At 42.0% G+C, this 12016-nt stretch overlaps 3 protein-coding genes across 5 annotated transcripts; 2 read left to right on the forward strand and 1 right to left on the reverse strand.

The window, feature by feature from the left end:
* Positions 1-122: 122 nt before the first annotated feature.
* LOC129750575 (separin) lies at positions 123-2926 on the reverse strand. Its single transcript, XM_055745544.1, has 5 exons — positions 2574-2926; positions 1601-2503; positions 1394-1529; positions 1001-1326; positions 123-911 (listed from the first exon to the last, which is right to left on the reverse strand). The coding sequence occupies exons 1-5, from the start codon at positions 2737-2739 to the stop codon at positions 763-765; spliced, it is 1680 nt and encodes a 559-aa protein (XP_055601519.1). The 5' UTR covers positions 2740-2926; the 3' UTR covers positions 123-762.
* Positions 2927-3164: 238 nt separating this feature from the next.
* On the forward strand, positions 3165-5084 carry LOC129750576 (uncharacterized). The gene is made up of 3 exons (XM_055745545.1): positions 3165-3720; positions 3785-4052; positions 4111-5084. Exons 1-3 carry the CDS (start codon positions 3280-3282, stop codon positions 4971-4973), a joined length of 1572 nt encoding a protein of 523 aa, XP_055601520.1. The 5' UTR covers positions 3165-3279; the 3' UTR covers positions 4974-5084.
* Positions 5085-9674: 4590 nt separating this feature from the next.
* Positions 9675-11985, forward strand: LOC129755202 (uncharacterized). Of its 3 annotated transcripts, none has more exons than XM_055751579.1 (3): positions 9675-9874; positions 10363-11035; positions 11094-11985. In XM_055751579.1, the coding sequence occupies exons 2-3, from the start codon at positions 10379-10381 to the stop codon at positions 11943-11945; spliced, it is 1509 nt and encodes a 502-aa protein (XP_055607554.1). In that variant the 5' UTR covers positions 9675-9874; positions 10363-10378; the 3' UTR covers positions 11946-11985. The 3 variants fall into 3 exon arrangements, with proteins under 3 accessions (XP_055607554.1, XP_055607553.1, XP_055607552.1); XM_055751578.1 differs by having other exon boundaries at positions 9675-9870; XM_055751577.1 differs by lacking the exon at positions 9675-9874 and having other exon boundaries at positions 9948-11035.
* The last annotated feature ends 31 nt before the right edge of the window (positions 11986-12016 follow it).

Consider the following 12016-nt stretch of genomic DNA (forward strand, 5'->3'; position numbering starts at 1 on the left):
CCATGCACCTGCGAGCGACTTGCCGCGGTTCTATGTGGTTCAAGCTTTACAGTACGACCACCAAATACCGACTTTATCAATGGGTTTTGAAGAAAATGTAAATGTAGGACTTAAAGAATACGCCGATATGATGAATACGGAACAGTTTTTAAAAACTGCGATCAATTTTAAAAACTAATAAAAACCGGACTAATCGAAATTTGTGCGAAGAGAGTCTTTCGCGAAGAGTTGGCAGTAAGTATCATATCGTCACGACGCCATTCTTTGTTTGAGCCCGTAAATTGAATCAGAATAAGCTTCTCATGATTTCCCATTATTCAATTGACCGTAATCACAGCGAGCAAGCAGAGGGATAAACTCGATCGTGTTTGGCGGCATAGTAGTAAGTACCCATAGATAGCACCACACTTGGGCGGTTTAAACCTTGTTTTAGCGCAATGATATATCCGACTCTGGCACATCTGAACCGAAAATAATTTACATATTCTAAACTGAGTTCAGAGAGATTTTCGCATAGTTCTCGAAACTGATGATCTATCAGAATCTTCCAAATTATCTCTTTTTAAAACTTACCTTCAGTCTTATCGATTTATGGTTGACACAGTTAAACCAAGAGAGAAAAAAAGACTGTTTCAAAGCATTTTTTGGCAATACTTTCGGTTCTATGTATAACATACAAAATTTCAAAAAGAATTATGGTACTCATATTTATATGTATATAGATTACTAACAAAGTCTTAGACTCAGGAATGAATAAATTGTTCAGAATACGAAGCAAGCATTGATGGCCGGAAGCCCCCGACAGACCATGGCACAGCTGATGCGTTTTTTGAAAAGCTTTCTCCGACGCATATCTGCCATTATTGCCAACAGATTTTCATCGCCATTGTCCGGTGATAGCTGCTTTATTTCTGGAAAAATGTACGATAAAAATAATTTTACTGTTGCGTTCTGCCATTTAAAAATGAATGTTCTATGTAAGAATTAAGAAAAAACTTACGCAAAGTCCCATGCTTGAACGCGTGCGGATCCAAATCGAAAACCGATTGCATTTCGTTTTTCGATTTTTCCGTCGAAATCCAGCTTCCAACCAGCAGGATCGAGTAATAGTCCGTATAGAAATCGGTCATTACCCACAACGCGCCCACTACAACCGGGCATCTGGCAACATTGTAGTACAGATGGCTACCCGTCATCTCTCGAAATAAACCGCGCGGAAACAACCGTACCGAATCACAACCGAACAGAAACACCACGCTCTTGATGTTGCACTGTAAAATGGCATCTCCTTCAACAAACTGCAACCCACTACCATGACCATTGTAGCTGAAAAATAAACGTTTGGTCATTTCTCCAAATTCATCCTTTGCCCAAAAGTTTATCAGGCAATTACATCAGTACATCTGCTTCGGTAAGGATGTGAGAAAACTCCAAATTGGTCGGTGGCTGATCCACGATAAGTTTGAAATCCGGAAACCACTCCTTGTAAAACGTTTGCAATCGAACACTCATTTTCTCCAGATTTTTGTCTAGAAAAACAAGCATAATTTAAAAAAATCCAATGAAGTAAGGTAAACAAAATTAAGGTTCATACACTAACCCGGATTTATGATACTGTGGCATGTTTTAGTTTGTACTCGCAGATAGCCGTTTTTGATAGAATGTTTGTGCGTTTCGTACAGTTGCCACAGCATCCGGAATGAGCCCAGTCGAGTGAATTCTTGCTGGGTGTTCATCATCTCCCATGGATATCCGTCAAGAAGCTCATCCACCAGAAGCAGACACGGGTAGCAGTTTAAATGACGATCTGGTTCAAATTTACTCGCTTTCAGTTTGGTCAGAAAATTGTACATTTCTCGGAGATCATCCCGGTCGTTTGCAATGTGGCAACAGAACTGGTAGATACTTTCGCTTTTCAGAATATCTAATCTACGAGCGATCAATGAAATTAGAACCTGATCTCGTTTAGATCTATTATGAACAATACAGAAATCCTCAACGCGATTAAAGATTTCTGCCTCGAATTGCTGATCTTTGGGACTTATAAATTTGCCACTCAGAAGAGCTATCCAAGGCCCTAGCCAGGCAGTGAGACGTTCTATAACGTTTTCGATAAAAGATTCAATCTCGTCTTGCTTTCTATCGCCAGAATTTATCTCTTGGGTAATGGTACTTTTGACTCGAACAGGAATCGAGGAAACCAGAGGGAAGAAATCTTTTTCCTCAGGAGGTTCCAAACGAACCATCAGCGGTTTACCATCCAGAACTTCCGAATTTGAATAACTTAAAAGGGTTATATCGACAGAGGTACTTTCCTCAAGCATTCCGTTATGGGTGAGCAAATTCCACCGAGGCGTGTAGGATTTATTGATCTGCAGAACGGTCCACTGTTCCGGTAGTTGCTGACATCGGTCTCGCAACTGATTGAACCCTTCCACAGGATCTGGCTCTTTAGCATCGGCTGGAAGAATCAAATCGTCGAGCAGCTTCGTTAAATCCACATCTGAAAAAGTTTACTTAAAATAAGATTGCTATTTTACAAAAGGAAGTATCGCACATCTCGAGGAACTCACCGCGGGTGGTCAGTCTGCGACTTTCGGCATCAAACTTGGCATGGAAGTCATAGCAGAGGGCCTGGGTCGAGTAAAATATAGCATCCGATTCTCGCGAGTCGTCATACGCCTGGGTAGCTTTCCGAAGCAGCACGGTTTTGTACACACCAGACTTGGACAAAGACATTTTTTCAAATGATACAGTATGGATAGGTAATTGATATATTGCACAATTTTCTAGATTTAAATAAAAAATTTGTAACGGAAGCGAACGACTTTTTACGATTTTTTACGCGCGCGGCTTTTGCAATCAAAACAAACACGCTTGCACAACTTTGCGAACATTCGAAGTTTAGAACCCAAAATTAAGTTCGCGAGAAACATTGACCGAAAACATTATCAAATTTTAAAATTTTCGCTGTTAAATAGCTTCTATATAGGTATTGGACCCTAGACACCGTATAAACCGTATACTGTTCCGTTTTATGTAAAAGAGCACAATAGTTTTATTGGCTGGTTGAACTTGGTGTTTTACCCAAAAATATTTTTTAACTGTTTGGTTGGTGTGATTGATACTCGCGAGAAAAAGGGCTTTGAACAGACCTAACCAATTCATCAGCAACAGCCGCAGCCGAAGCGTTTTTTTGTTTAAAAACTCGTTTCGAATCGGATTTACAGACGCGTGCCGTGCAATAAATCGGATAAAAATTTATAAAAGTTTAAAACCATGACCACCGCTGGTCGAAGAGAAGACAAGGATCTGGATCTGATCCGGATTACCCATTACATCAATCCACACAACTTCTGGTTCAAACATGAATCGGACTACGCCTACAATCCGGAGCAGCAACAGTTCCAATTGGAATTGAACAACTTCTGTGAGCAGACCTTTGGCAGAGGTAACCTCACATCCGGGATCTACACACCCCGTCGGGTGGGTGAACTGGTGGCGGTTTTCTATTTCCAGCTGTCGCGCTGGATCCGTGCTGAGGTAGACGAAATCCAGGAAGATTTGAGTGGTCAAATCCACTGCAATCTGTGGGCCATAGACGAAGGCGTTCCGCTGAAGACCAGCTGTCGCTATGTGAAGCCATTGCCGGATAAATTCGCTCAGTTCGAAGGAAATGTCAAACACGGTGGACTGGAGGGAGTTCTACCGGCAGAATCGGTGAGTACCTTCAGAAGGGTTCCGGTTTATTTTTTTTACTAATTATTGTGTCTGTTGTTTGTAGGGCTATGATTATCTTCAGGGCGAAACGGTTACCAAAATGTCGACAAGTTTTGCCCCTGGAGTGGTTCAGGTGTTCGGAACGTGCATCGAGGAAGCGGTATCGATACGGTTTTGCAACCAGAAGCACCACAGAATTGATTCCAAGCATATGTATTTTGGTTCGATGCAAATAACTTCGCATCAGAACGTGACCAATGACGCAAAAGACTTGCTCCGAAAAGCGGGTGGCCGACTGGTACTGCTGGTTGACAATGACCAGTTTTACGAAAGTGGGTAGCTAGCGACCCACTTATGTCTTTTTCTAATTTCTTAACGTTTACCTTCCAGAATTTCCCTACCTGCGTACGCTGGACATGAAACGGTTCGAGGACAACGAATTTCGCGAAAACATGAAATACTTCGGGAACACTTTCCGGCCAGAATATACCGGGCGCCGTACGGTCAAACGAATTCCACGGGAGGAATATTTCCAGAACGATCCCATCATCAAACAGGCTCGCGAAAAAATCTTCGAATGGGACAAGAGAAATGAGGCCTCTTCGTCAATCGGCAACTGGGATAACCCATCCTATCCGGAGAAATCTCTGGATCTTGAAAACGATCCTCTGTTTAGAGAGTATCGAAACTCGCACACGCAATCTCACAATCAGTACAAACAACTGATCAACGAATCGCTTTCCGACGATAATGACCAGCTTACCTTCGATAGCAAATCGAAAGATGATGGTACGGAGAAATCCCAGAAGACACCATCAGTAAGTCAGGTCCCGAAAGGGGAAATCTATGATAAAAGTTTCAGCGATATCCAGGAAAGATTGAAACAAGTCAAATTTCGACGACGGGAAACCGTTCGCAAGCAGCAAGAGCAACAAGACAAAGCTAACAAGGCCGCTCAACCTGCTCAGCTTAATTTCATACCCGCTGGGTTCAGTATGGGTCAGGTAGATTTGTCTACCGGCTCAGCAGTTCTGGGAGCTGCCAACGAGACCGACGAAGAAGTCATAAGACATATAAAGTATCAGGACCACAGGAACAGGAATCATCAGGACTACAAACAAAATCATACGCGCGAAAAGTCCAATCGAACGTACAATAATAGGCGTGAAAACTCCGGACCGTCGTTCGGAACAGGATCGGCACGTAGATTTGATGAAGAAGAAAAGGAAGAAGAAGAAGTCGAACAGTGGTAATTTTCATAAGACACAAGACTACGAGCACTGGTATTGCTAAACATTATTTACCTCAAGCTAATGTTAACCGTTATTATTAATTAAATACAATATTTTTTTTTTGTTACTGAATCTAACACATTTTCTTAGATGACAATAAAAAAGAGTTGTTTGAATTCATTATTGATCACAAAGTTTGTTTTTTTTTTCTGGTCATCTTTTTGAGAGAGATAAACCTTGGCTGATAAAACTGCCTTTAGTCATTTCTGTAATTTTTTATATATTTTTTATATTTATTTTATAATTTTGTCATTTTAATCGTTTTTATTGAGTTATCGTTTTTATTCTTTTTATCACACTTGTTTCATTTTTGCTCTTTTTTTTTGTTAAAGAACATTTGACATTTTGGTTATTTTTGTTATTTTGTCATATTTTAAGAAGTTGAGAATTCCGTTCTTTCGACACTTACTTTTGTCAATTAGTTTCATTTTTATAATTTTATCATTTTTTTAATATGTTATATTTTTTTATTTTTCTTTTCGTTTTAAATGCGCTAAAAACATTTGAAAAAGTTTTAGAAGCTAATTTTTGATAATTAATACTTATTAAATTAAAATATTAATATTCAATTTTAATCACTGGATCATTATTAGGTAATAAATCCAACACAATTTTTGGGTGAGAAAATAACCTTATTTGATTGTTTCACGACTAGCGTGTGTAGCTGTCATTTGTTTTTGTAGGAGATGCCGGGCTCAGTGAGTTTCAGTTATAATCACTCTAGGCCGGTACAACCCAAAACCAAGTTGAAATGCCGCAAAATCGGATGAAACTGGCTCCCGACGAAAATGAGTTCGAGGGGGTTTTCCCAAACTTGAGAATAAACGTCATTTTTGCAACTTAATTTTGGGGCATGTCATGCGGCAGGGATTTTTTTTGGGATTTTTTCATTTGATGCATCAAATATCAAAAGGGATTATAAAATTTTAGCAAAGACAATATTTTTTTTCATAATTCCATTTTTAATTTTTTTTTCAATAATACTTTTTTCTAAATTGACTGACCTCGGCAGAAGTTTTCGAAAATGGTAATTCAAGAAACCCGAGCTTGATTTATCCCGGAGCAATTTTCAATGAATTCGATCGGGAATTACAGAGTTCTGCTGCCGTCATAAAGAACGGAAGTTAAAGCTTATACATTTTACTTTAAAAATCAATGGGTCTGACCTGTAGGATGCACCCGGAAGGAAAACCAGGCTGCAATCGTCACTAGCGTTGACTATCCAGTGGATAGTATCCACGGCTGCGATGTTGAGAGCATTTTGGTGGTCGGTCCCACAAAATAAAAAGATTGTTATTTGTTTTAATTTAGATTATATTGGCAACATTTTACCCCTTTAAAAAGCGTGTTACTCACAGTTCTGCCTCGTCGGACGGTTCACAATGTTGCGACATGAACACGGTGATTTCCCTCCATCCGGAACCTCGATCCACCTTGGGCGCGAAACTCGGAGCTGGCTGGCTCGCTCCTGCCGTTTCCGCTGCTGACGTCGTTGCGAAATGGCACTGCGGAGGCTGCGCCGTCGTGGATTGGCCAGATACCCAATGGCCCCGACAATTCAGGAATGACTCGCTGGCCGAATTGTTCCGGTTTCGCCGACCTAGCTTTTCCGCTTCCAGGCACTGTTGAACGGTCCATGCTCCGACTTTGACCACTGAGGAGGAACCGCATGGGCTTTTCCGGTAACGACACAGTAGACAGCCGCCTTGGCTGTTCCGGTCTCGTAGCTGCTGAACGACCCGACTGTTGATATTGCTGCCACCGGGTGCTATCCCCTTCACTTTGCCGATTCCGTTGCAAATCCACAGACCACCTGGCTGTTTCGCGTACCACCACCGAACGCGGCCGTCCTGGCTGGGCCGACGTTGATTGGACCGAACCGTACTCTTCCAAGTTCGCATCTCGACTCCCAGGGAGAAGCTTCGTGTGCACCCCGCGACTTTTTTTTTCCCCGGAACTCCACCTGACGTCTGTCATTTTCCGCCACAGCCACTGCCAACTTTTCCGAACCGAAAATTGCCCAGTCAGGAGATTTCATCCGACAATTTGTCCGATTTCAGACGAATTTGGCTTGATCTTCGACTGAAGTTTTCCAGCCAGGGTTTTTAGTTTGTCAATCCGCTGCACGCTAGCAAAATTTTGCTGAGAAGTGGGTTTTTTATTAAAAAATGTTGCCAGTTCGCTCGTGACATATCAAATTGAGAGAGACATTATTCAATGTTAATACAAATGCAACACAACATTGCTGCTTTGGTAGAATTTTTCATGGATCACGAATAAGGATCCATGAAAAATTCCTAAAACGCCACAATGAGTTCGAAGGAGATTGATCGACGGTTGTATCGAGCAGACCTCGATAATGTTTCACCGTGCACTGGTGAATATATCTAAAATAAACCACAAAATAATCATAATACTAAACTAGATCTTAACGCCAACGAATCTTGGCAAAATCCATACAGAAGCTTAAGCTAATCAACAAAACTATACGCCAACGAATCTTGGCAAAAGTGTCGATCTTCACCATCATATATGGCAGAAAGAAACTCCTTCGAATCCTGAAATTAACAAATATTTCAAAAGCAGCAAACGAAAATCAAGATCTATTATCATTCAATCAATAATGAAAAGATCTAACAAAGCAGAACTATTACAATTTTAATTTTAGTAATTTGTTTTATCTGGTTTGGAGTTTGAACACAGAAGATCAGGGTAAAGAGGGATTTAGTCCTCTAAACTACCAAGAGCCCGGAATAGAGGTTTTACCGCGCCTCCAGATCGCGTTCCTTTTGATTTTTTTTTCTTGGCAATCCCCTTACAATTGTGCATGATCCGTAAACATAATCGGTAGTGGTCAAAATTGGTAGAAGTCAAATCAGTGTCGACAAAATCGGTATTGTCACAATCGGGATATTCAAAATCGGTGGTGTCAAAATCGGTAGACATGATCGGGTAAGTCATAATCGGTAAAGTTGTCAAAAATCGTTTTTAGTTCGGTCTTGAATCGAATGTGAACTGCTGAGGCTAACGAATGTCCCCTGGACGGCTCTGCAGGAGTCGCTTCGCCTCGCAATGGATTGTGGTGAAAACGCATTGCGTGTTTTTGTGCCGGAGACGACCTTGTTGACTACCGTAGGTAGTGGACATAGCTGAAGGTTTACGCAAACTAGAAGTCTAGAGGTTAGAAACAAGTTTGCTTCAGATTAACATTTTCGTTGAGGTAATCAATTTATTTTGATTGTGCTAGATCGGATCACAGTAACCAGATAGATGTTGTTTACTAAACAACCAACATTCAAAGATATGTCACTAAAAACGAGCGATAATAAAATAGTCATAATAATAACAACAGTCAGAACGATCATAACATACTGTCATAAAATAAACATCAATGAACATTGACGAACTCAATCCAAAAGGTTCGTTTTAGTTGGGCGCCATTTTGTTGAGAGCATTTTGGTGGTCGGTCCCACAAAATAAAAAGATTGTTATTTGTTTTAATTTAGATTATATTGGCAACATTTTACCCCTTTAAAAAGCGTGTTACTCACAGTTCTGCCTCGTCGGACGGTTCACAATGTTGCGACATGAACACGGTGATTTCCCTCCATCCGGAACCTCGATCCACCTTGGGCGCGAAACTCGGAGCTGGCTGGCTCGCTCCTGCCGTTTCCGCTGCTGACGTCGTTGCGAAATGGCACTGCGGAGGCTGCGCCGTCGTGGATTGGCCAGATACCCAATGGCCCCGACAATTCAGGAATGACTCGCTGGCCGAATTGTTCCGGTTTCGCCGACCTAGCTTTTCCGCTTCCAGGCACTGTTGAACGGTCCATGCTCCGACTTTGACCACTGAGGAGGAACCGCATGGGCTTTTCCGGTAACGACACAGTAGACAGCCGCCTTGGCTGTTCCGGTCTCGTAGCTGCTGAACGACCCGACTGTTGATATTGCTGCCACCGGGTGCTATCCCCTTCACTTTGCCGATTCCGTTGCAAATCCACAGACCACCTGGCTGTTTCGCGTACCACCACCGAACGCGGCCGTCCTGGCTGGGCCGACGTTGATTGGACCGAACCGTACTCTTCCAAGTTCGCATCTCGACTCCCAGGGAGAAGCTTCGTGTGCACCCCGCGACTTTTTTTTTTCCCCGGAACTCCACCTGACGTCTGTCATTTTCCGCCACAGCCACTGCAACTTTTCCGAACCGAAAATTGCCCAGTCAGGAGATTTCATCCGACAATTTGTCCGATTTCAGACGAATTTGGCTTGATCTTCGACTGAAGTTTTCCAGCCAGGGTTTTTAGTTTGTCAATCCGCTGCACGCTAGCAAAATTTTGCTGAGAAGTGGGTTTTTTATTAAAAAATGTTGCCAGTTCGCTCGTGACATATCAAATTGAGAGAGACATTATTCAATGTTAATACAAATGCAACAGCGATTGATATGCAGAACAGCCGAATTCATATGTCATGTCTGTAGAGAATAAGGATAAGGAAAGAGACAGCAATAAGAGGTTTCCGTTTTGAAATCTATAATTTGCAGTGAGGATCAAAATTCCATCAATGGGTAATTTGATAAGATAACATTATTATTAACTCAAAATTTGCAATGTAGCATGAGCGTGCAGATTAAAGAAACGTCATTCAGTTAAGTAATGTTTTGCTTGATAGACGTGTTTAAATTTTCCTCGAAAATTATTAAGTGTTTGTCTTCAATACGATTTTGTTTTACCAGTGATTTGGTTTCACACACGGAGTCACTACAATGTCGAAAACTGGCGATTGGTACCGTTTAGGAACGTCACGTGTCCTCACAACCTTGAGACTTCCTAGCATAGTGCTATCCGACGCTCCCGTTTTAGTAGGTTGCTGCTGCAATTGTTCCAGATCGTCCTCCGCTTCTTTCCGGTTCCTTCTGGAAATTCGCTGGAGACATGATAATGATAATGTTCTGGGTAGATGCTTTTTAAAAATAATCGATGAATAAACGTTTTCTGGAAATCCATAAATTAAAATGAATAAAGCATGATTAAATCTGTGATTAAATTTCGTCAAATTCAAAGCATTCTACCAGAGATTCTATTCGATGCGACTGACTTTGTTTTGCTTACAAGAAAAAACTAACTGAAAATAAAGGGAAATTTTTTTGGGGTGGTCAGTTCGAGCTTCGAACTTTGATTTTGGTGTATTGACAACAGCCCAAAATCAAGAACGCCAGGCGAACTTTGTTTTGATGCGCTGGCGTTCTTATTTTTGGGTTGTTTTGATTCTGAGTGAAGGTTAACACTCGCAGTTGGCGGAAAATGTGTTTTGCGTCTTTCCTGTAATTTCTTGGTGTATTTATCGAAAAAAGGTTCAAAAAGCTCGCAATGGACACGGTTATCATCGATCTTGAAGACCCGGACCTGGTGCTAGCCCGACAGCTGCAGGATCGGTTCGATCGGGAACTAGTCGAGATTAGTTCCGGCGAAGAGGATGCAAACAATCGGTCAGATTATCAGCTTGCGGTTGCCTTGCAGAAACGTTACGATCAGGAAACGGTGGAACTTTCGGATGGAGAAGACGATGACGACGTTCTGTTATCCAACATTGAGATTCCCGCTGGACCGTCTGCTGAAACTTCCGTTGCAACTCCTAGTGGTTCTAAGAGACGGCTGGCGGATGTGAAGCAGGAAGAAGTCTCGTCACCGTCGGAGGATGCGAAATGGTTCCGTGCACACCCAGACGATCTTAATAGGGATGAATATTTCATCGAGGAACTGCAGACTTACGTCGATGCGGAGAACAATTTTGAGTGGAAGTTTATCGATGTCGTTCCGGATCTGAAAGCAATGTTTCTGCGGCTGGACGAGTTGGTTTTCCAATCCCGATTCAAACCGAAACGTTTTCAGGTGATGTGGAGCCAAGCCATGGGAACGGAGTGTACGAACAGGAACCTCAACGATGCCGATGGTACCTATACGATTGCCCTTAACGAGACGCTACTCACGCTGAGACCACGGATTGAAATCATCAGCATTTTATTGGTGAGTTTTGATTATGCAATTTTACTTGAATTCAGCTAAATGGAAATTTTTATTGTAGCATGAAATGATACACGCCTTCCTGAAGATGGAAGGCGTCAAAGAATCAAATAACGGTCACGGGAGCAACTTTCGCAAGATAATGATCTTCATCAACAGGATGCTGCAGACGAACATATCCTTTAGTCACAAGCTTACGAACACAGATATGCTCTGCCGGACACAATGGTATCGATGTACCGGCATATGTCACAACTATAAACCCTTCCTGGGGATAGTGCGATCAGCTGAGGAAGCACCTGGGCTACACAATGAATGGTGGCAATCGCATGCCGAAAATTGTGGTGGTACCTTCTATAAAATTTATGAAATGAGTAAAATCGAGGACGGAGATGTCTCTACCCGTTACGCTATCAATGTAAAGTATATGAAGCCCAAAAGGGAAGAAATCCGGGGACGTTATAAAACTCGTTTACCACCGAAGGAGTCGATCGATTTGACCAGTGGCCATCCGGTGGTGATTCCCGTTGTTCGCGAGACTGTTTCGCTAGACGATGATGGGCCCAACTATGAGGAAACCAAGGCAGCTGATAAGTTTATTGAGCAGTTCAATCGATCGGTGGCCCTCACTCGTGATACCTACGATATGCAGTGTCCGATTTGTCAGGAGAAAATTAAACGGAAGCTGTTCGGCAATCACATTGATGGGTGCCGAGGAATCGTGCAGAAAGTAAACTTGCGAATTTCCGGGGCGAAAGTAGTCCAAAATGGCTATGAAGAACATCGAGCAAGCTTGAGGCCGAACCTTAGCCGGCCTGTTAATCGTACAACGGTCAAAGTTGACAACCGACCTCTCGGTTCTAATTCCACAATTGCCGATTACCAGCGCATCAAACGACAACGATTTTTATAAGATTTGTTGATGTGTGTCAATTGATTGTATTTTGTATGTTTTTGATTTTTGATTGAATAAAAAAAAGATTG

The sequence above is a fragment of the Uranotaenia lowii genome, chromosome 3 (genome assembly GCF_029784155.1).
Source record: "Uranotaenia lowii strain MFRU-FL chromosome 3, ASM2978415v1, whole genome shotgun sequence".
NCBI lineage: Eukaryota > Metazoa > Arthropoda > Insecta > Diptera > Culicidae > Uranotaenia > Uranotaenia lowii.